Raw genomic sequence first — 25,727 nt, 5'->3', positions numbered from 1 at the left:
AAGACTGGGCAATCAGAGAAAGCATGAAGTTTCTCAGAGTGAACACTGATCACATGTAATATGTTTTTGATTGAAATTACTGTGATTAGATTCACCTTGACCCTACCCGATTACTCACATTAAATATTCAAAAGGGACACTGTCAAGGTCAACGAGGCCAAATTTTATTTTGGAGGCACCATATCGTGTTCATTTTAAAAATAATCCCACTCCTCCCAGTCCTGAGTATCTAAAGACTTCCCTAAAATATTTACTTTTCATCGTTACCCCATCTCTTCTGCTCTGTTCTAAGTGATCCAAAAAGCCAGAGCACATCCCACCATCCCTCAAACTCTTGTCTATTTCATTTCTTCCCTCTAAATCTTTTAAATATTGCCAATAAACCAACACACACATACACAGAGAGCTTTCATAGGGCAGGTGGAACTCGGGGGACACAGTATGTTCTGTTCTGAATATTTAGCAGGAACTAATTTTTTTTTTTTTTTTAGTAATATGCCACAATATTAATGGTCTTTCTGAAACAGTTTGTTTCCATCCCTCCCAGGTGAAATCTAGGAGAAAGTCATTACATCCTCACATGACTATCTCATCATTCTTGCAAGCAGGCAATTTACCAGACCCCAACTCTCTGGAATACATTTATACAGCACCATAAGATGTCCATGGAACTTTACAAGTAAACAGAAGGCATTCACAAAGGTGAAGAGACAAAGGGAACAGAGTACAAGTTGTACAAACCTACAAACAAAGACAGTGACATAATTTAAGAAGTAATCGACCTTAAGTACACAAACAATATTTCCAGCTCTATTTACAATTACACCTACCATCATATCCTCCCAACACAAGCCATGGAAAGACAGGTCCACCAAATGTTCCCAAACAGGGATCATGAAGCTCACTTGTATCATTTACAGATGCTGGGGCCCTGCAAAATATATTCACAATTTATTGATTTTTTTTTTTTTAAATAATCTGATATTTGGGAGTGCAAAGCAGCATTGAAAATTTGTACACTTACATATTGTTTACAGTGTTACAGCGATTATGCTGGGTATTGGTGTGACAGAGCAATAATTACATTTGTAAACTGAACACAAAATTTGCTTGCTTTGTGATGTAAACTCGAAGGTGAAAGCTTATCTGTAAATTACTTATTGTGGTTTAAAAAATATTTTAAGCTAAAAAAATCTTCAAAAAACTAGATTTCTCAGGTGAAGCCTTTTAAAATTGTTAGTACAAAAATATTTTATTTTAGAAAAACACTTTTCTCTCCTTAATGCCCTGAAGAAATAAGCCAGGAATCCTCATGTTGCTGATTTGAAGCAGAATAATATCTTGCATTTTTTCCAGGTGGTGGGGTTTGCTCAAGCCTCTGTATGAGTCTCTGGTGCTGCATCCATCACTATGACTGTGAAAAACCCCATTGGAGTGCTGGTAGACATGGAAATGCAGGAAAAAGATGCTCTACTACCAATCAAAAGTACACACACAGATGGCATTCTATCAAATAAACCAGGAAAAAAATTCAGAGGCTGCTGGCATTGGATACAGCATGTCAAATGGGAAGAAAAAAAAAAAAAACACCACCAACCCCAAAACAGTTTTTAAGAGTCCATCCGTACACAAATATTTTTAAAGCATGTATTTAGTGGCTCTGCTTACCGGACACAGTACAAGAAGTGAGTGTGGTAATCAGCATAGACAAAGAACTCATCCCCAACTGAATGATTTAGAATGGAGTAACTGTTCTGAAAGTAGTTGAGCACACTCAGGATAGTGCAGTTGTTATTGTAGGGAGTAAGAGGAGCCAGGCAGATATCCTTCAGCATTACAGTCTCATTGTCATAAGCAGCAGTTATGTTTTCAATAGCATTCTGCAAATCTAGCACCTGAAACAAAACACACTATAACTCAAAACAGCACTGTCCGAAGGCATTTGGTGGAGCGGAAAGAGCATTTTTCTTCTCGGTGTAAGATCAAATACTTTTATAAGTCATGGGGCATTTTTGGCGGTTTCTGAGCTGGGTACCATGCTCTTAATATAAGCACACAGCAAATGATGAAGCAAAATGTGGTTTTCATTCTAAGTACTAGAGGAGTATTTTTCATACATCTTGAGGTTCAAAGCAAGTGGGAATGAAGGTACAGGAGCGGCAAAGTCGGGGAAGGTGATTAGCCCTTTGCTGCAAGGCGGATTCGAAGTTCTTGCAGTCTCTTTGCTAACTCCAGAGGATATTTTAGATATTTATAACAGATTAGTTTTTGGTGGAAATTCACATTATATGCTAACTACATAGGCAAAACAAAACCCAGCTTCATACTGATAATTAATCCCTTTTAGGGTCTTACAAGTATTGCGAAACACATTGCATTCACAGCTCTTCCACATAGATAGGCCTGCAAAACCCATGTTACCTGATATAGGATATCTTTGTCAAGCGGAGGCCCAAAAGGCACATCAGCTCCTGATGGGTATGGTGAGTAGATGTGTGGCTTACTGTGGGGAGCTTGAATAATAAGTTGTTCAGTACGGAAGAAAGGTCCAAAGTGAGTGTCAAAGTACTGCTTCTCCTTGCGAGCTTGGCTGCTTGGGGCTGACCAAAGGTCTACAGGGTTTGTAGTGATTTTGATATACACCAGGCCTGAACAGCACATGGCAATGAAGACCAGAGAAAAGAGAACAACAGGCCGTGGATTTCGAACACAGAAAGCCCCCCAGGACATGAATGTGAGCCGTAAACAGTTCTCAAACCTCTCACCAAGTCTTTCACCACAGGAAGCCTCACCTGTAGGAAGAGGAGATACAAGATCCAAACTATTAAAATGAACTGTTTTCTTATCCAGTAATTTCTTTGGATCAGTCAGATGCTTCCAGGCATTCTTACAGAGAAGATCATTTATTGATTCTAGATTTTTTTTTTTTTTTTTAAAACCACCATGAACCAAAGATAAAGGTCTTATCAACAAAGGGGCTCAAGCAGGAGAAAAACTGCTAAAACACTCTTCTAGCTACAACAGTTTCTCACAATGTGGCAAGCCAGTGTGGCACAATTAGATGGAACCATGTTTATAAAAAACATGCTAATAGTAGTCCCTCCTACACTTGAGCATACCCATGATTGGCAGGATTAGAGGCATCGGAGCTTTAACACTTATTTGTAGTGTGGATGGGACAGGACATTCGTAGAACATTAAAATCATGTTAGGTCATGACATGATTCTCTATAATTATGCTGTCCTAATCACAGGAGAAAGTAAAAATTATACCTAAGAATGCCAAACAACTATACATCGGCATGGCTAAATTTTCAAGTGTATATGGACCCACGACTTGGCCCCATCCACAATGATGAGCCAAGTGATGTCAAAAAGTAGTTTAGGTGGGACTGTACTTAAATGTTACTCCCAAATTCTATATAAAAAGTCAGCAAGACAATGAAAGTATGAAGAAAGTGCAGAAAAACTGAACTAAGATGAACCAACTAGGGCAGGAATGTTGGACTAGGTGGTCTTTTGGGGTTCCTAAAATGTCTCAGACTCTTGTGGTCCACATCTCAGAGAAGGAAATAATATCTAATCAAACCCTATCATTATGATTCCAGACATACCGTTGTCATGGCGAGAATTAACAGAGAAGGCTATATTGCTGTCAATTGGAGTGTACTCTGAGACAAAATGCCTTTTTCTGTAAAAACAAAAAACGGATCATATATTCAGTATGTGGTTCTCTTGCAAAAAAATCAAGACAACTGTTTTCTAGCACTGTACTATTGCAATAAATACAGTAATAGAGGTGAATCAGGAGATCCAAAGTCTGGATCACAATTGGCAAGCATTCCACTTTAAGTCCATCTCTAACCAATATCATCACAAACAACAATATTTCACTATAAGCTTTATGCATCTTAAATTTGTCACATTTTAGAAACGAAGGGAAAATTAGGGTATATCTAAACTCACCTTAAACTTAGATCATTAAGAAACTATTTCTGGAAATTTTGGGTTTAATGTTTTAGGCTAAAAAGTTTGCCAACAGTTTTTTTTTTTTTAAATGCAAGTGTAAAGACTGAAAGACCAGAAGCTCCCTCTCACCCTGTGTCCCCCCCACCCCCCCTGTCTCTGCATTATTCTCCAACACTACTACTAAGGCCATCCCTGAACAGACCCATATGGTCACACAACTTCTTTAAACCCCCTTTCTGAAGAGCCAACTCTGATGTGACACCCGCAAGAAAACCACCAACCCATAATGGCTAAACTGAGGGACAGCCAGGAAAAGTCTATACATATGAAGCTAAACAAATAGCCAAGTGTACATAATATATAAATACTGTATACATTTCCTTGCGACCTTAGCCATCCACCTTTCATGTTGTTCATCCTGTTAGATAACCTCTGCAGGGCAGGAACCACATCTACTTCCATAGTCTACAGTTTAAATAATGTATTTAGGTTTGTTTCCACTTGTGACTATCAAAATCATCTTACCACAGTATGAACGTTAAAAAGCTCTCCCTTGAAAATTCTTCCTAACCCCAAAATGAACTTCACTTATATACACGCAAACAGGGGAAACATAATATTGCAGCATGTCCCAAAAGTCACAAAATCCAGGCTCACGAAAACTACAGGCAAATATAACTTCCACAGTGAAGGACTGACCCACTACTGAACAGTCACCATCCACATTCAGTTAAATCCATTAGTGAGTTGCTGACTCTCTAATTGCCTTCAGTGAGTCAGCAAAACCCACTTAATCCTTTCACAGCTGTCAGTCAGGATACTTAGAGCTTCGTAACCCAGAAGTCAACTGGTAGCCAGTGTAGATCCAAGCATTAATGTGTTTTGTGGTCTTGTCTACATTAGATGTGTTGCAAGCACTTACTTCTATTGTAACACACATGTCCGAATACAAAGTTCCTTTAAGATTACTGATCATATTCCATAGATATGTGCCAAGTCTTTAGCAGACCTAATGGATCATCACCCCTCTTGGTGACCAGTCTTCTGTTGCAGATGGTTACTCTCACAAGCCCCAGCTTTGCAAAGAGAGCTGCCTGTAAATGTACTTAACAAGCTTACACTTGTCAGACTGGCTAGCCTGCCCACACCACATTACAAGTTTCAACGATTTGATTGTACTGTTGCAAGATGTTACAGTTCTCTAGGGTAGACAAGCCATTTGTGAGATAATGCTTAGTAAGCGGGCTATGTTTACCATCAGTTCAACAGCTTTTGTTTTTAGTTTTGTTTGGGGTATTTTTTTTTTTTTTTAGAATTCAATAGGGATGAAATCAACACTCATGACCATTTGTCACAAGGCAATTATTGTTTATTACACTTCCCACTGTATCACATTGTTACGGGTCTGTATATTTATACTTCCACAGCTACAACAAGGGCTTTTGTCAAAATTTATACATGGAGTTCTATTATTGCCACTACTGAGCCTTTGGAAAACAAAAGTCTCCCGCTGTTGCCACAGCACTGTGTAAACCAACCAGTGGAGACTGGCCTCTCGAGTTTTTCCTCCACTGAGTGTGCCTAAACAGCAAGCAAACAACTGCAGATGGCTCAGCTCAGCTAACTTAGGCTTGCAAGCTTCAGGCTGTGGGGGACATTTGGGCTCAGGCTGGAGCCGGGCTCTGGGACCCTCCCCCTTTGCAGGGTCCCAGAGCTCTGGCTCCAGCAGAAGTCTGAATTTTATTAAGATGTTAAAATTAAAAAAAAAAAAAAAAAGGTACAGAGTTTAAGCACAGAAGTTTCTGGTTATCAGGGAATAAGGTACAGATCATCAAGGGGTGCAAAATTCGGTTTAGGATCGGATGGCATAAGGAATACATAATCTGAAATATCCCCGATGGGGGGTAAAAGATTAACGGGTCAAAAGTACAGACATTGAAATATGAGGGTATGTTGTTCATATAATGGCTATGTTCAGGTGTGGAGTATAATGAGTGGATACGATGAAGAGGATGGCTTTACCCTCATTTGGTGACATTTAATGTTCAGTGAGTTTATGGTCCAATAGAAAAAGTCTCTCGGTCCCTTTCTCATAATTGATGCACGATGTCATTGTGGCTCACACCTCCTGGTACTGTCGGTGGACAGTGATGTGTTTGATGTAGATGTCCCTGGACCATCGGATGGTGTCCGAGACCATGACGCACCACATGAGCCATGCATAGCATCGACCAATCCCACAGGTCCACAGCACACGCTCGTTGCAGGGGTCCCAAGCGCCCAGGGCTCAGACAATCAGGGCATCTATCTGCACTTCGTAGCCCTTCGCTCTCAAGGTGTCGGCCAGGGGGGTGTATTTTTCCAGCTTACGAGCTCCGGCTTCACAGAAGGCCGGGATTCTGTTCTCAAAGGAGACCGTGACGTTGACGAGGATGATCTTTTTCTGAGCCTCGTCAGTGACTACTATGTCAGGTCGCAACTGGCTGTCAGTACTGGGGATGGCACAGTTCACAGTGATCTCCCCCAGGCGTGGTGCGACGGCTTTCACCAGGTGGTTCTGGATGGCATTGTGGCGCAGCTGCCAGGCTCTGGAGTGGGGCTTGCAGCTGCACAGGACGTGGGGCAGGGTCTCGCTGGAGTAGCTGCACTTCCTGCAATGCTCGTCTCAGTTCCCGTGGTGGAGGACTCTGTTGAGAGGGACGCAGTTGAGCCAGGCACAGTGGATGAACCGCCAGTCAGCGAAACGGGTGAAGCTGTCCCCGGCGAGGAAGTGGTTGCTAGTGTCCCACTTGCTGGTCAGTTCGAAGGCTTTACCCTGGTCCAGTTTACGCTTCAGGGTTTCCATGTACAGTGAGTGGATGGCTGCCTTCAGGGTTCTCTCCAGCATGCCCCTGGCACTCGGGATGACAATGGTGTTGTCTTTGGACCTGATCTGAGGCACCAGGACTCCCAGCTCCTGGCGCTCCTCGCACCACTCCCAGCGGCAGCCGATGCACTTCCCCAGGTGACGCGTGGCATTGCGAGCATGGGACCACAGTGAAGCGATGTCGTGCCCGTCCCATCTGAATTCACCATCCAGGGAACCACTCAGGAAGGTGGCGATGTCTTGGGTGGAGGGGGCTCTGTCAATCCGCTTCTATCGTGTCATGGAGGGCGTTTGCCGCAATGTTCCCTACCATGGCGTCGGGACACGTCAGCAGGCCGAAGGCGTGGGTGATCACCGCGATGTCACACAGGTTGCCCATGTGGGGGACATTGGCACAGCCATGCCTGTGGGCAACGCAGACCAGCTCATTGCTGGCTCTCTGGGGAAGGAATAGCCACTTCTTCACCAGCTGCCAGACGATTTTGTCTGCCTTGTTGAGGGGTACCTTCGCCACAGCGGATCCCCTTAGGAAGAACGAGATGCAGGGGATCAGGAAGGTGTTCAGGGCATTTATCTTCAGCCACGGTACTAGCAGGGAGGCGTCAATCTTGGCGTCATCCTGCAAGATCTCCTGGATGGTGTCCTCAGGTGTCTGCTGGACACGGAAACCCGTCGGCATGCCAAGGTGCTGGTACACCTGCCCCTCTGCCAGGGAGATGACAGGCTCGCCCTGGATCTGGAACTCCGTCATCTGCACCGAGTCCCTTTTGCTGCCATCGATGTGGAGAGTTGCACACTTCTTTGCATTGAAGCGGAGCCCCATCCAGTCAGCAGCTCGACTGGTGGCATCTAGCATACGTTGGAGGCTCTCTGGGTGATCCACGGTCAGGACCAGGTCATCCACATAAGCCAGGACGCTCACCCTCTCACCGTGGAGGTTGAAGCCATCTGTGCCATTGGAGATCGCTCGCAGCAACGGCTCCATGGCGAGGTTAAAGATGATGGGGCTGAGGGGACAGCCCTGCTTAACTCCGCTCCGGATCGGGATCTCAGCAGTCTCCCCTTCAACCGAGCAAATGGTGGTGCTGCATCCCTCGTACACCTCGCGGATCACACGAAGAAAGTTCTCTGGCATCCCAAACACCTGGAGCATGGCAAATTTTTAGCCCCACAGCCTAAGCTCCGTGAGCCTGAGTCAGCTGACCAGGCCAGGGATTTTTTTATTTCACTGTAGATGTACCCACTATGTCACCTAGACTTTCACTTCCACTGTTGGTATACTATAGTTATCAATGGTGGAAGTGCTACTCTACAGTCTAGCTACAACAGTGGGAGGTTTTTGGTTTTTTTTAAACTCTTTGACACAGGTTTATTTTTACTTGCTTGTAACTTTCTGAAAAGTTCTTTTTTGGGCTTGAAAAGTTTCCAAAGCTTTGTCTCAGCCCACAGGTGATTTATTTATTTTTGAGGATAGGCAGTAGATAGTAGGAGAGGGCTCCCATTTTTGTATTATGGGAGAATGAAAAGTATATACACTTTATGCTGAAAGTTGTAAAATTTAAGCTCCCCCAAAAACAAAAGACTGAAGAAAAATACTCTAAAGTTAACATCTTGCTAGTTCTCAATGAGGAAGAGTCTCTGCAAAGAATAAACTGATGGTATAAATAATTTTCAAATTCAAGTTAGTGAGCATGCATAGTAGCTGTCTCATGGGACTTCAGCAGGCCTACCAGAGACGACCTTTGGGATAAAACATATAGGATTAGATAACTGCATGTTCTCCCTGCCTGGTCTGACCTGGCACAACAGCTGCTGCTACATGCATTAGATTGTAAGACTCCCAATGAAATGCACAACAAGATCTTCCACTTGCCTTTGATCTTTCCCTTGCAGGGACAGGTGAAAAATCAGGAACATGAAAGTAGTTTGTGTAGCCTGCTATTTTCAGCTCTTTTCCACAGCTGCATCAGAATTCCACAATTTTCTGAACATTTTACCATACCCCCCAAGAATTTAGTTCCCAACTTTTTCCTGTTAGAAGTATGCACCTATGTCATTGAGAACAGCTGCCTCCAACAAAATCTAGTATTCTGGTGCTCTGCTAACCCACCCTTGCTGAAAACTGTCCCCAGCCAAAACAGCAGCAAAGCTCTGAACTCATCTCTCTGCATTCACTTCAGGTTCCAAACTTAATTCAGGTGGACCATTTAAAGTGATAATGAATACAAGGAATGTCCTCTCTCCCCAATGTTCTTACAAATGAAGAAAACAAAATGCAATAGACTATGCTAATGTAAGTTTAAATGCACAAAGTCAGGAAATGAAAAGATCAAGGTTATACAAATTAATGTGACTGAAAATATTCAACTGCATATAAATACACACTGTATATGGCTAAGTTACTGAGCACTCTGACTTTTTCATTTCTAATGTAATTTAAGATTTTATTTTTTTTAAACATACCTATATTGGTAATGTTAACAATTTAATAAGCTACTCCTACACTGTACATGAAAACAGTACTATTGTTCTTACCACAAAACTGCTTACTTTCCCAGAGTGCAAAATAATTTTTGAACATGTTAACAGAAAAAATAAATGAGTTTATTTGTATCAATATTGAGCATTTTGAATTGCCTGTTTACCTGTAACACCAGACTCCAAAAATGACTGCAAAAAATACAAGTAAAAATCCCATGTAGGAGATCCACATGATGACATACATAGCATCCAAACCAAGCAAAAGCCAAGGTGCAGGAGGTGGAGGGGGCTGAGGTTTGGGACCACAAACAAGGGAACAGTCCTGACAGCTGCATGGTCCTGTAACATCATCCATAGATTCATTACAGCCTTTGGTAGCATTGTTCATAGGACTCATTCCACGGACAGAAATATCTAAGAGCAGAGAAATTAATTATAAATGTGAAACTTTCATTTCATTTCTGTGTTTCTTTATTTTTAAAAAAGTGGTATTGCCATCCCCAAATGTTCAAAATTCACAAGTCAAGCCCCACCAAAATCATTAGATATTTGCCATTTGATTTTCGAGCCTTCAGGATTCACTCATCACATTTTTAGAATTTTCTCCACAACCATGAGGGCTAGAAACTTACTTTTAAAAATATGAAAGCTGAGATCCTCATAAAATCACAGGACCAAAGAAGCTGGGGCTTTAAGAAAAGCCTCCACCATCATAAAACTAGCAATAAAAGATGTGAACTTTGGCAATATAAAGGTGATTCTAAAGCAACAGTATGAAGTGGTTTTTAAAAAATATATATAAATTAAAATCTTTGTTTTCTTCACTTTTAGCACCAAAAAAAAAAAATCACACTTAAAACACATGTAACACTTTACAGCGTGCAAATTCAACATATTTGGAAAAATTTGTACTCAGATATAAAGAGGAAGGACTGTTTACACTACACTAGTGGTTCTCAGCCTGCAGACCACTTGCAACCCAATCAGCACACAGCTCTGGCCCATATTAGATATAGATATATATAGATGCGACCCACATAACATAGAGAGCTGCATATGCAGCTCAGGATGGTAAATAGTTGGCATAAGCCACTGGTTCTCAACCTGCTTCTGATGAACTGGGGGAAAACCCTCCCCCCCACACACTTTCAGCACTTGTCTACACTAGAGAAAGGGGTCACGGTTAGGTCCAGCTTCACTAAAAATGTTAATTAACTTTGACCACTTTTCTCACGGCATGGCTACACTTGCAGATGTAGAGTGCTGGGAGTTAAACCAGTCTTTGGAGACTGCAGCAGGGAAAACACTGCCGTGTGTTTACACTGTCCGATTCAAGCGCACTGGTGTGACCATGTTAGCAGCTCTTGCAATGCACAGAGAGCAATGCATTGTGGTAGCAATCCCAGCGTTCAAGTGGCTGCAACGTGCTTTTCAAATGGGGAGTGTGTTGTGTGTATGTGGGGGGAGAGTTGGTTTTTGGGGTGCTGAGTGTGTCAGCATGCTGTCTTGTAAGTTCAGACAGAAGCAGACCTCCCTCCCCCTCCCCACATACGCACACAGCAAGCAGCATTTCACAGTAATGGTTGCTTTGTCCGGGAGCTGATAAGCATGCCAGCTGTCAGAAACAGAGCTTTGAAAGGGAATATCTACATTCCTACAGCTGAGTTCAAAACAACAAGAGTGGCCACTTGACTTCAGGGGATTATGTGACTGTTCCAGAGGCCAATCACAGCACAATAACGCAACACCTCATTCACACTGACACCCGGGCGTTTCAGCTGGGGCGCAGCAAACGTTACGCTGCTCGTGGAGGTGGATTATCAGGAACGCTCCAGCTGCAGAGTCTGAGCGCTCTAAGTGCCTTGCCAGTGTGGACGGGTTGGGTTAGGGAGCCTGGGGCTGCTTTAATGCGCTCTAACTTGCAAGTGTAGCCAAGCCCTCAGAAATCTAAACTATTAAGAAATACTGCAGAGATTTTTAAACTGCTTGCCTCTTAAATAGCTCACCTCTTACTACTGAATGAAAGATAGTCAGAATTTGCTGTTCTAATCACTATCAAAAGAGATAATTATCTACCTTGCTATGTTGTTTCAGTGTAATGACGTGCTTCTCAACAACACTAACATTCAGCAACAATCACCAAGAAGCCAAGACAATTAAAATCCTCTCTAGTTCAGTATTTTTATAAAAGGTATATAATTTATACTGCCGTAATATACTAGTCTCGTGTTATTCTAATACATTGGATTTTACTACCACAACAATGCATAGTGTAAACATCTATGTTTAGGACACAGGCCATACACAGAAGAAAAAAAGTTCAATTTCTTACCTGAAAAAATAGGAATGATGCTGAAAGGAGTCTGTCCATTATTCTTACTAAACATGTACTCAATCCAGTTGGTAGCATTGCAGTCTTTAGCATCTTTCCCACATAGCAGCCCCAATGCTTTAACATTACTTGATGGTGCTTCCACATCTTTGCAGGCATTATACATGGCTAGAAAAAAAGCGTTATTAGGAAAGTATAAAAAGTCCATGCTATTAAACAAAACAATATAATTTTTAAAGTTTATTTTGCATGTTGAATTCTGGAAGTAAACAAGCCCAAATTTAGTTCTTTAAATTTACAGAAGATGCCTTAAGCTTTAAACCGCAGGTGCAGAATTTACATCCAGATTTGGGGACGGGGGGAGAGAGAGAGAGAGAGAGAACTGATTTTAATCAAACCTAATGTACTTAATGGAGGAATTTCTAGGGATACTCAACCCTGAGTACCTAAAAGGAGGAGGATGTTCCAGGAGGCCCTCCTAACTACCACATGAAGTACATTTTTATTATTCAACCTTTCATTCCAAATAATCTCGTACATAGCATGAACATAAGAAGCGACTGAGAGGCCAAATCTACCTTATAATTACAACTGACTCAGGAGACTCAGTTACAATAAGGTTCAAATTTGTAATGTCGATTGAATTTAAGTGTTTAACTGGGCTAAAGCCTTGGACAGCTCACACTACAAACTGGAATTACGTTAACTCAGTTGCAATTATAAACAGACAGGGCACTCCACACAGTTTTCTTTCAGACAAAATGAAGCATTCAAGTACAATTTAGAATTTTTACACTTCTGTAAGAATAATATTTGTCTTAATTTCTTGTATACTCCTAAATATTGGAAAAACACTAGGACTAATATTTTGTCAATTATTTTTAAGTAGCAGTGTTTTATGAAAACAGGACCAACTGTACTGCACAGTCTCTAGACTTCATTTGTCACACTGAAACAAAATATAATTTTCTACCACAACTGTCAAAAATGAAAGTCCTACACCAAACCTTGACGCCGCTATATGTTCATGCAAGACTTCATGGTTTCTCTCAGACTTGGATGACAATTATTTGTAAGCTTTTCATAAGAGGGCCTATTTCTTATTACAGGTTTTACAGTGTCTAACATAATGGGGACCCAATCTTGATTAGGCTTTTAGGCGCTACCATAATATAATAATAATGCAAAACCACTTCAGCAAAACCAGAGGTGGTCACTTCATAATGGAAATTCTACATTCACGTTAATATTTTAAGCAGCTTATTATTATAAAAGACTTTTCTAAGGGATCAAATGGATAAATTTCCACTCCCTCTCTCCCAGTTCCTCTACTGACCATAGACTTCTTTCAGAAAGACAATGGCATTTATCTGAAAATCTGTGTGGAGTATGAGGAATTCACAATATACCATACCCAAGTAGCATAGTAACTGAACTGGGTTTGCTTACCATTGGCAAAACTCTCTCCAATATAATACTGTAGCTCTGTGATGCTAGCTTTGCTCTCTTTTGTGACAGGATCGTAATAAGGTATCGTTTTTGTAACATTCAAAAAGTCAACTTGATGTGGACTGCAGGTCAACTCACAGAACAGGTTAATTAAATTATAAAAACAAGATGGGCATCTGCAGAAGAAAAAAAGCCAGTTAAACATTGGCTTTGATTCATACACACATGAAATACAAAGAGATCCACTTTGAAGGAAACATTTTACCACGAAAAGTAAATGTTTCTTACAATTAAAACTACTGAGGACTCAAAATATGAGTCATTCAGTCTTGCAAACTACTCTATCAAGACTTAAGCTTAAGTGGTGCATCTACCAATTACATAATAATTCTAGATTTTCCTAATCAAATGTCACTCCTAAGAAGAGTTGTCTCTCCTAACTGCAATTCAGCAGGTTTCAGAGTAACAGTCGTGTTAGTCTGTATTCGCAAAAAGAAAAGGAGTACTTGTGGCACCTTAGAGACTATCCAATTTATTTGAGCATGAGCTTTCGTGAGCTACAGCTCACTTCATCGGATGCATACTGTGGAAATTGCAGAATATTAATGATATTCTGCAATTTCCACAGTATGCATCCGATGAAGTGAGCTGTAGCTCACGAAAGCTCATGCTCAAATAAATTGGTTAGTCTCTAAGGTGCCACAAGTACTCCTTTTCTTTTTGCAATTCAGCAGTGTTGTAAGGATGGAAGAAAGGAGTAAAAACCAACTCAGAGACAAACTTAGGGAGTTGTCCTGTTACCTCCAAAAATGGCAGGAGCTGTAAAGGTGATGTTTAATCTGACTCAGTGTCACTTGAATGCGGTCTACAGTTAGAACAAAAATACCTGTGATGTTAGGAGTTTTACTAAGGGCGGGATAAGAAACAGGACCTTAAATTAAATAGCGGATAGAACGAAGTCTGGATTCCTCTTTGCGTGGGACCCAGACACAACAAAAGGGAGCCCACATTCCCATACTGGTGAACAATAGAAAGAACCACTGTGCCTGAATACAAGTTTCTCCCAACCATTCCCATGAAGTTTTCTTCTTGACAAGCTTTCCCCAGTAACACCAACTTCACTAAGTCACAAAAATGCTATTTTCTTTTTGTCAGCTCATAAAAACAGCTAACAGAATGTGCTTTTATTCACAAATGTTACAAAGTGCTAATCATTTCAAACTGGTTGTCAGCATACCTGGAGAGAAACTGCAGAGGCAGCTGCAAGTTATTTCTCAAAGTCTGAAGCTGCTGAACATTGCAACAAACGCTAACGTTATCAAAGAGTAAACCCGGGCAGAGTTCCTTAAATAAAAAAAGGTCACAAAGCTATTAATTATAATCAAGTGGGAAAAAAAAGTAGGATTAAGGCATTTAACAACTTCATACATAGATGTCAGTAGAAGGTAACTTAAGAGAACACTTGTCATTCTGCTTCTGTGACAAAGAATTTATAAAATCATCATCTTAATTAGAAAGTTGTCAGGATACTGAACTTGACTTAACATGGATTTGTTATGGAAGAGGGGAAAAGAGATTTCTTCTTGCCTGCAAGGGACTGTGTGTCTTTTTAGAGCTGCATGGACACTGTCTGGCTCACCAATTCACCACTATGTAAATACAGTATAAGGGTACTGAAGGAGCAGACAGGATGAAGTGTACACTTCCCAACTGGAATGATTTACTCCTTAAGTTTGATAGTGTAATTTGATGATAAATCTCAGAAGAGATTCCAAAAGGCAAATTTAGAAACCAACAGTCCCGGGCCTACCCCCATCAGCCACTAAACATGAAATATACATATAAAGCAATTTAGTTCAGACTACCTTGAACACTTGGGTTACATCTACACAGCAAAAATAACCCAGAGCAGCAAGTCTCAGAGACAGGGTCAACTGTCTCAGGCTCAGACTGCAGAGCTAAAACTAGCTGTGTAGACACTTGGGCTCAGGCCCTAGGTACTCAGACCCTTCCCCAGTCTCAAAAACTAGGCTTCAACCCTAACCTGAGCATCTACATGGATATTTTTAGCCCTGGGAGCCCAAGTCAACTGAACCAGCCTCTGAGACTCGTTGCCATGGGGTGTGGGTTGGGGGTTTTTGGTTTTTTTTTTTGCACTGTGTAGAGGATTTACCGCTAGAGATCAAAATTTAATCTGAAGATTTGTTACAGAAACTCAGAAGTTTTAGTTCAATGATATACACGGTACTGGAATGGATTTGGCAAGACCTAAAAATCATACAAGGCAGTGACATGCTTGAAAGTGTGCACCAATTTTTTTTAGGCATAACGCAGAGTGGTAAGTATCAGGGGGCTCACCTAAACACTATTAAACAAAGATGTGAAGTCATTGGTGCCATTGCTTAGACCAGCATTCAGTTCCCTAATGTGTGCAGCCATTTCATATTTTAAGGCCCAAGAATTTAGATTATTGCAGAAAATTATATTTAGGTCTTATTACACACATCCCAGCCCATATTCTATTTACCTTCTAGTTTCTAGAAGAACAGTCCAAAAGAAACATACCTGCATTAAGTCATATCCATCCTTTGGTAATGGTATTGGTAGTCCTGTATATTTGCAGTTATATCTTTTACCTTCAGAAGCTATTCCGCACTCCCCATACCAAACACATGATTGTGAAAGTACCTAAATAGAGGAAGTTGTGTCAGATAGTTGCATGGTAAAGAACTATTTAAAAGCAAGAGACTTTGTATCAAAATGGCAAATGTTTCAAATCACAGACTTTCAGAGAATTTTTAAATATTTATAATGGGTGCAGAAAATATAAAATAAGTATGAGAAAGGCCTCTATCTAGACATTTTTCTTTTAATAGTACCAAAAGCAGAGTACTATCAAACTAGAATCATAATGGTTCAGTAGATACTAGACTGTGCAAGTTTTTAAATAGCACACAAAAAAAGCTAAAACAAGACCAGCAGACAAGATAAAATCAGTTTAATTTCACACACACACACACACACACACACACAAAATCACTTTCCTCCTCCAGCAATACATACATATCTTCCTGGCTTGGCTAGTTAAACACACACATTTGCCCATTTGTATTCCCAAAGAAAGCACATTTACTACCCTGTTGGTAGACAGTGACAGGACAGGTGTGGGAAATCACATTGGCAGTGTTATAATATGAAAGGGTTCTAGAGAACTCCCTATCCCACATGGTAGTACTTTTCAATCAAAGACCCCCCAGAAATGAATTTTAATGCTGGATAATATAGAAAAGCACCTGCTCACACAAGTTAAAATGCTCACAGGTGACAGAGCAGTTTGTAACCATTACTGTTCTAAATGCTATAGAAAATATTTGGAATCAGTAATGTATTTGTATGCTGCAGAAATGCATCAAATTAATGTGACAAGTTGATTTATTAAGATGGGAAAGCTGAAATACAAGTTTGCCATCAGTAATTTGCTATAATTTCAAATTCAGAGAAGATGCAGTATATAAACATCACAGAAAGAGCAAGGATTATGTAATGCAAAAGTTTCTCAAGCATGTCTCATTCATCACATGAGAGTCATCTGGTCATGGCAAAATTCAGGGAGTTGTGTTCTCCATCAGCAGCACTCTCCTCCCCGCTCTTAGCTTAAGCGGATTCTTTGTCACCAACATAAGAGCGGTGCAGTGTTCCCCTATTCTCTGTACTGCTTTTAATTAGCTATAGAAAGGAACTTGAAATCACTGTTAGCAATGCACTTAAGAAAGTTGACTTGGTACTAGCTCAAAATTTACACTGTAGTATATCAAGAGTAGAAAAGTTGAAGGGACCTCTTTTTGGAAAGCTTAGCCTGAAATGCTCAGAAGACCACATCTGTATGCCTTTCATTTTTTATTTATTTATTTATTTTTAAACATGAATACATACAATTTCTTACTAGTCCTTTGGATTCTACCATATGTAACTGAAACTGTAGAATTTCTGGTCTCTATCACCATCAAACAACTAAATTGAAAATTCAAAGTTCATCTACTCTGGCAATTTCAACACATGTATCAACGTACAGTACTGTACACTATCCTGTTATTCCAAAAAAAAAAAAAAGTATTTTAAACAGCCTCTAACCCTTTGCAAAAGTACTTGTGCAAATATATAATATAAGCAACACTTGAATGACATCACAAACACGCATTCAGTACATATTACTGCAAGCTTTTCCATTCTGAAAGTTGCATAGGACAGTTTTACAGATAAAGATGGGGCAGAAGTTATCTTCTAAACAACCTTTACTAGTGTTTGTCAAACATCACATGCTTATACTGCAAGGACAAACTCCTATGCTTTGTGCTTGACCATGAATAACTTTGTTCACTAATCCAAGGGACCTCTGACTGTCTCCAAACATAACATTTAAGAACTACACAGAATTATATTAAATGATTCCACAGCATCCAATACACGAAACATTTCTGTACTGGATGACTGACACAGAAACACACCCAAAAGATGAAGAAAAAAAAATGATAGGACATTTGTCAGGGGGAAGAAACTGTACTTACATTACAGTAACTGTAGTTCTTTGAGATGTGTTGTCCCTATATATATTTCACTGTTGGCATGCAATCAAGTCTAGACTATTTTGCTCAGCAGTGTCTGTTGGGGCTGCATTTGCACACCAAGCGTCTACAAGTCTCCAGCCGAGGGCATTAAGGGTGAGACAGCCCCCAACTTTCCCTCAGTTCCTTAATATCTGGGTTCTGCATGGCTATCAGACTCCATAATAGCAGGGAATGGGGGTTGGTCATAGAATCTATCTAGATGTCTCAAAGACCCACAGTTACTGTAGGTTAAATATCTAGTTCTTTTTTGAGTTATTGTAGGACAGCCTTACGAAAATTAGGGTCATCATACAATATCAGGGTTGGAAGGGACCTCAGAAGGTCATCTAGTCCAATCCCCTCCTCAAAGCAGGACCAATCCCCAACTAAATCATCCCAGCCAGGGCTTTGTCAAGCCTGACCTTAAAAACCTCAAAGGAAGGAGATTCCACCACCTCCCTAGGTAATGCATTCCAGTGCTTTACCACCCTGCTAGTGAAAAAGTTTTTCCTAATATCCAACCTAAACCTCCCCACTGCAACTTGAGACCATTACTCCTTATTCTGTCAATTACTGGTCAAATCTGGATGCTTCCACAAGAGAGTAGCACTGTACGAACACCTGTCCTAACACCACATAGCTACTCTACAAGCATCCAGAATGGGAACGTTTTTGAAAGAAGCACCAGAGGTCACTTGTGCCCTAGTCAAGTGAGCTGTGACAGTTTGTTTACACTGACCGTCCGCAGGCACGGCCACCCGCAGCTCCCAGTGGCCGCAGTTCACCGTTCCCGGCCAACGGGAGCTGTGGGAAGTGGCGGGCCATATGTCCCTGCGGCCCATGCCACTTCCTGCAGCCCCATTGGCCGGGAACAGCGAACCACAGCCACTGGGAGCTGCAGGCAGCAGTGCCTGCAGACAGTCAATGTAAAAAAACTGTCTCGCGGCCCGCCAGCTGAGTACACTGACGGGCCGCAGGTTGCCCACCACTGATCTAGGGGATACTCTAATCGGCTTAGTTCTGTTTATACAGAAAGAAAGCACTCTAAGGAAATCTACATGTGGTTTTGAAAGAGGTGCACAACCTGATGTAAATGAAAGACTATTTTTGGTACAAATTTTGGGAAAGGTCTTAATGACATCCTGTCCTTAAGAAAAATTATATGCTGGGGCCCTACGATTGAAGTTTGTACCTCCTCTACACTCCTGGCTGATGTTATTTTGAACAAGAAGTCTGTTTTAATGGAAAGAAAGAACAGGAAACATGTAGCCAAAGGTTCAAAAGATAGGCCCATTAACCCCTTAAGGGCAATATTCAGATCCCAGGGAGCAAGATTTCTTAACTGTGTGCTGGGGGGGGGGCGGGTTGTTTGTAAACTGTCATAAACCCTTTAAGGGTAGATTCATAGAGTTTAAGGCCAGAAGCCACTATTAGATCATCTTGTCTATATCTGCCCACCTGTGTTGGAAGGTGGAGAACTGCAAGATGTACCCTCAACAAGTTCATGGAGTGTTCAGAGTTCTTTAAATTCAGGAGACAGTCAAGTACGTTCGGAATCTATGCTCAAGATGACAACAACTGGCCTTGTGGCCAGGCCAGACCAGACCATGCGGCAGACAACTGTGTAATGTAGACAAGGCCTTAGAAAATGAATTACAAATGACCCATCTTTTTAATGTGTTCCTCTCCCAGACATGATAAACATCAGGTATGCCCATCATCTAGAGGCATTACAGCTTCACATGAAAGGCAATTTTTTGAAGACTGGAGATTAATGTTCAGTCTTAAGTGATTGATCCCAGGACTAGTGGTAATTCACAGGCAAACAGAGCAACAGTTTCCTTACAAAAAAGGAAACACTAGCAAATTACTAACACTAAACCTAATCACTAATTAGGTATTCACTAAGTACCTATTTACACAGTAAACAAACAGGTCACACAGTGTGCAAAGAGGCTGGTAGACATATGTGATGAGAAAGAATTGAGGGGTGGTTGGGGTTGTTCCACCCTTGATTGGAGGCAGGAGGACACAGAAGGGGTAAGGAATAGTCCCAACAGACACTACTGATCAAAATAATCTAGACTCGAGAACACTGGGGACATGCACACCAACAGTGGAATATATACATGGACAAACTGAGGCTTTGTCTAGGGCTAGCCACCTGCAGGGCTGGATTTCCAATTAGGCACAGTAGGCACATGCCTAGGAGCGCCAGCATTCTAGGGGCACCTAAAAATTCAAAGTTTGCTGCTCCCAGGTCCTGGCAGGGGACAGGGCCAGCTGAGGGGGAAGACAGCCCCACGCAGCCCTGGTGGCGCACTCCTGCCAGCAGGGAAGGCGAAGCAGCCCCCTGTGGCAGGGGAAAGAGCTCAGCAATTCAACTCAGGGGGGCCCATGCTGAGCAAGTGGGTCCTGAGGGAGCCCGGCCTGGGCAGGTCCCACTCTTGGTCCAGCCTGGGACTGACTGCACCACTCCCAAGGGGCCAGAGCGATCTCCGACCGGCCCTGGCCACACTGCCAGCTCAGCCTGGCAGACACAGTCACCTCCCAGCAGGGCCAGTAAGTCAGCCAGGGGGCAGGGCATGGGAGAGTGGGTCTCTGGGGAGGGTTGGGGGCGCTGGGAAGTTTGTTGGGAGTGTTTGTCAGTGTGGAGTAGGGAAGTCTCTGTGGGGCACTGGACAGTTGTAGTGATTGGGCTGTGCAGGGGGCAGTGTGCAGTTGTGGCGGTGGGCCTGTGGAGGGGGTCTCTGGGCAGAGGGGCTCTTAAGATGCGGTGCCGAGAGGCATATAAGGTGTAAATCCAGCCCTAGCCACCTGAGTACATACATACCTAGGATCTTGAACAGGACTGTACTATGGTGGCTAGGCCAAGCAACCACCTTACTACCATGGCCACACTATTTCTAGCACATTGCTCAAGCAGAGCTAGTGTGTGTATGTCTATCTGACCTCGGAATTACTCCCCCGCAGCTGCACTGTAGACATAGCATTATATGGTAATTATACAAACACTTTGATGCCAGACTATAACTGCAGGGGGAGGGGGGTGGGCGGGGGGCGCGCTCTGGTGGATCAAAGCAAGTTTGATATAACGCGGTAAGATTTTTTGGCTTCCTGAGGACAGCGTTATAGAGTACACCTATAAAGGTGTACAAATAAAATTAAAGCCCTGCTCACTGGATTTGTGGTTGGAGTTTATTGGAAGAATTTGGTCAGCTAGATCATGAACCGGGCTACCCATCCAGATTTCATCCTTCCAAAAGGGAGAAAATTCCCGCAAGCTGAAGAATTTCCATCCTTACAAATCTTTGCATCCTTTATCTGTTGACATAAAGAAAGAAGTTTCCTTCCATGTGTCGCAAGTATTTTTTTGCTGACTTCATATTCCAACATATCATTTAGTTGTAGAGAGCACCTGGAAATCTTGTACTTCTTCTATACAAGTATACAGTGAAGAGTACTTAAAGAGTTAAGTACAAAAGATACTTTTTTCTTGAATACAAAAGTTAGATTGTGTACAAATATGGTATGTAGGCAACAACTAATTGAACCAAGTATCCATGTACATTATGCATCTTCAGCTGGAAAGTTATCTTGGTGAATTCACAAGCCTTAAAACACATAATAGATCATGGAGACTGCAACAGCAGGTCCCAGATTCAAGTATCGGAGTATAGTAAAGTAAAGGCAAGGCCATACTACACAATGTGTGCTCAGTAGAGAGAGTAGAGTTGAGATTTATGTATGATAAGAGGCCCATTCACTGCATACCAAAAAGCTTCAATTTAATGGGAACTTTGGTGCACAAAGAAGCCAGGATCTGGCCCAAAGAGTTTACAGTTCAATTCTACCCACTCATTATATTTTTGCATGATGTTTCTGATAATTTCCAAGTGCACACTGACCATGGCACCAAAACAGATTTAGCAAACAAAGACAGTAAAGAAAACAAGCCAACTGAGTGGCTTGATAGTTTAAATACCACCAATGTGATTTCTATCATATTAATTTATGCTCATTTTGGAGTTAATTGTGTGACTGGGGGAATCTCAATTTTCAGAAAATGGTACAAAGTAACAGGTATTACATATATGTAAAACTTAATATGTAGAATTAGGAATCAAATACAGAAATGAAAGAACACACATTAATACTTGTATTTTTTCTAGTCAATAAAAACAACTTTTATCTATCATTTAAGTGGTGGATTGTTGTGTTGCTGGAGTCATGTTGATCCCAGGATATGAGACAAAGTAGATGAGGTAATATCTTTTATTGGATCTACATCTATGGGCAAAAGGGACAAACTTTTCAGCTTCACTGAGCTCGTCCTCAGGTCTAGAGAAAGTAACCAGAGTGTCTTAGCTGGTTACTTTCTCCAGACCTGAGGAAGAGCTCTGTGAGGCTCAACAGCTTGTCTGTTCTACCAACAAAAGTTGGTCCAATAAAAGATATTACTTCACCTACCTTGTCTCTCTTAAACGGTGATTGTCATTACTAAAGAATCAAGCACAAAGACCAGAAAAACCCAGTAACTATTTTCATGACATAGCGTAAACAGCCTGTTCTCCCACTCCAAGCAAGTTAAATGTTTTGAGTGGAATACAATCTAAGCCATGGTCATGTCTACACCTAAAACACTACAGCGGTGCAACACTACCACTACAGTTGTAGCACTCCTATGTAGACCCTACATATTCCATGGGAGGGATACTCCCATCAGTATAGGTAATCCACCTCCCCAAGAGGTGGAAGCTAGGTCAGCAGAAGAATTCTTCCATCAATTCAGCACTGGATTTTTCACATCCTTGAGAGATATAGCTATATCGAAGAAAGTTTCCTAGTGTAGACCAGGCCTATGTGTACCCTTAAGATACTATAGTGGCGCAGCTGTAGCGCCTCAGCGTAGACACCCAATACAGAGGTGGAAGGGGTTCTCCTGTCACTGTAATAATCCACCTCCCCGACTGGTGGTATCTTGATTGACAGAAGTAGTCTTCCATTCACCTAGCACAGTCTATGCCAAGGGTTAGGTTGGCTTAACTACATCTCTTGGGGATGAAGCTATGCCACTGAAATTGTCAACCCTTAGAATGGGTATATTTATACTACAACCTGCATTAGTGAGATCCTAACCAATGAAACTAGAGAGAAAAAACTGTTTAGTCTTGTCAATTCCTGCTATCACTTACAATAAATTTGCAAGACCATTTGAGAGTAAAGTCTCAAACCTCTTTGAAGTTAGTAGCCTAAAAGCCACTGTTAAAATGTTCAACCATTAACAAATGACTAGCAAACTGATCATATGAGTATTCCATGTAGCTACAATTATGGTAAAGAGGGCTCATCCCCTCCCCACTCTTAATCAATGTTCAAGGGATTTACACAAGTAACTATTTCGTTCTCATTGATAAGATGTTGCAGGGAATTTCTCAAGTAAGTTCCCCACATGTCAAGGGAGGCTGGATCTTAAAATATTTAAAAAAGAAATAAGTTATAAAAAAAAAAAAAAAGAAAAAGATAAAATACCTTACTCTGGTCTCTATTACGGGTATACAAACTAAAGATCTTATTTAATCCTCTGACATTAGAATTTCTGTATGTGTATAGCAAGGGACGTACACAGCTTTAAAAAAATAAGAATGTGATGATAAAAAAAATCAAATTGTCAAAAGCAGGTGTAGTACCTGAAACTACTTAAAAATTATTTGAAACTGACCACATTGATAGAGCCAGAAGAGTTCCCAGAAGTCACCTACTACACAACAGACCTAACAAAGAAAATAACAGAACGCCACTAGCCGTCACCTTCAGCCCCCAACTAAAACCCCTCCAACGCATTATTAAGGATCTACAACCTATCCTGAAGGATGACCCAACACTCTCACAAATCTTGGGAGACAGGCCAGTCCTTGCCTACAGACAACCCCCCAACCTGAAGCAAATACTCACCAACAACCACATACCACACAACAGAACCACTAATCCAGGAACCTATCCTTGCAACAAAGCCCGTTGCCAACTGTGCCCACATATCTATTCAGGGGACACCATCACAGGGCCTAATAACATCAGCCACACTATCAGAGGCTCGTTCACCTGCACATCCACCAATGTGATATATGCCATCATGTGCCAGCAATGCCCCTCTGCCATGTACATTGATCAAACTGGACAGTGTCTACATAAAAGAATAAAGGGACACAAATCAGATGTCAAGAATTATAACATTCATAAACCAGTCGGAGAACACTGCAGTCTCTCTGGTCACGCGATTACAGACATGAAAGTTGCTATATTACAACAGAAAAACTTCAAAACCAGACTCCAGCGAGAGACTGTTGAATTAGAATTCATTTGCAAATTGGATACTATTAACTTAGGCTTGAATAGAGACTGGGAGTGGCTAAGTCATTATGCAAGGTAACCTATTTCCCCTTGTTTTTTCCTACCCCCCCCCCCCCCCAGACGTTCTTGTTAAACCCTGGATTTGTGCTGGAGATGGCCCACCTTGATTATCATACACACTGTAAGGAGAGCGATCACTTTAGATAAGCTATTACCAACAGGAGAGTGGGTTTGTGTGTGTGTGTGTGTGTGTGGGGGGGGGGGGGGGGGGGGGGGGGGGGGAGGAGAGAGAAAACCTGGATTTGTGCTGGAAATGGCCCAACTTGTTTATCATACACATTGTAAGGAGAGTGATCACTTTAGATAAGCTATTACGAGCAGGAGAGTGGGGTGGGGGGAGAGAAAACCTTTTGTAGTGGTAAACACCCATTTTTTCATGGTTTGTGTGTATAAAAAGATCTTTTGTACTTTCCACAGTTTGCATCCGATGAAGTGAGCTGTAGCTCACGAAAGCTTATGCTCAAATAAATTGGTTAGTCTCTAAGGTGCCACAAGTACTCCTTTTCTTTTTGCGAATACAGACTAATACGGCTGTTACTCTGAAACATTTCAAGTTGACAGTGTACCTTTAATCCTGGAAAAGTCAGACTCATCCCATTAACTAAAGGGGGTGGGGGGAGGGTTAAGTGAGCAGAATGCTCTGAAATTAACCAAGTTCAGCTAGAGCACTAGAGGAATTACTTTTAGAAATAGTGCCATTGGACCGTCTGATACCACCACATGGCCAGAACTTCACTTTTATATCTAATCTGAAATAGAACATCCACAAGAAGATTATAATCTTACACCATGCTGGGGCCTTAGTTGGATATCACTCAGAGGGAAGCATATCACCTACTAAATCACTACTTCCTTCAGCTGTTTTGGCTCAGAGCGCTGACTGGATCATAGTTCAAGCAAAAAGAAAATCCATTTCATGAATCAGCAACACAACGCACTTACAATTAACTTTACTACACTTTCAGCACTATATATGCAGTGCAGAAATAGTTACCACAAAAAAAAAAAAAAACAGGTTAATATTTAGCTCTTGTTGACCTAAACATATTTTTCTTCTTATTAATACATGATAAAGTGCTAAAAGAATTCACCACATGTAAGGAAACTTGTAGTAATATACACTATCCATGATTCCAAAACATACAACCACCAGCCCCCACTCCAGCATAAGGTCAGCATTTCTCCCATGAACTAAACGGGTGTCCTATATATCAAACTCAGAGACCAGCATCTTTAATGTCTCAGACAGCCTTGACCACCACAAAACAAAAACTATGATGGATCCCTGAACTCCAAGGCAAACACAGAGAACAATGATTGTGCTGTATGGATAACAATGAGGAACTATTTGTCATCCTGCACCAAACACTGGGTGGTTATCAAAGATCGTATTCAGCTTTCCTTATCCTCCTTACCTTTCATTTCTAATCTAAAACATTTGAAAGAAATTCAGTGAGAAAGATTACAGCAGCACCAGTGAGACACACCTTTATTTCCCTCCTTCTGCTCTGCCCTCGCCTTTTTCTCCCCCAACACACATACAGACCTGGATATTTACTGTACCTAGCCTCCTGTAATGCACAATCAATACTTCTTTTGGAATTTCCTAATTACA

At 41.5% G+C, this 25,727-nt stretch overlaps 1 protein-coding gene across 1 annotated transcript in view; it reads right to left on the bottom strand.

The window, feature by feature from the left end:
* The window catches only part of NPC1 (NPC intracellular cholesterol transporter 1), a 55,412-nt gene that overhangs the window by 25,669 nt on the left and 4,016 nt on the right, over positions 1–25,727 (bottom strand). Inside the window, exons 2-10 of the mRNA XM_037892743.2 lie at positions 15,663–15,785; positions 14,335–14,441; positions 13,098–13,273; positions 11,649–11,816; positions 9,481–9,730; positions 3,615–3,691; positions 2,422–2,792; positions 1,669–1,895; positions 831–931 (exon numbers count right to left, since the gene is read on the bottom strand). Coding sequence (XP_037748671.1) covers positions 831–931; positions 1,669–1,895; positions 2,422–2,792; positions 3,615–3,691; positions 9,481–9,730; positions 11,649–11,816; positions 13,098–13,273; positions 14,335–14,441; positions 15,663–15,785 — 1,600 coding nt within the window. The remainder of the gene's footprint in view (positions 1–830; positions 932–1,668; positions 1,896–2,421; positions 2,793–3,614; positions 3,692–9,480; positions 9,731–11,648; positions 11,817–13,097; positions 13,274–14,334; positions 14,442–15,662; positions 15,786–25,727) is intronic.

The sequence above is a fragment of the Chelonia mydas genome, chromosome 2 (genome assembly GCF_015237465.2).
Source record: "Chelonia mydas isolate rCheMyd1 chromosome 2, rCheMyd1.pri.v2, whole genome shotgun sequence".
NCBI lineage: Eukaryota > Metazoa > Chordata > Testudines > Cheloniidae > Chelonia > Chelonia mydas.
This window is presented reverse-complemented; position numbering and strand designations above follow the sequence as displayed.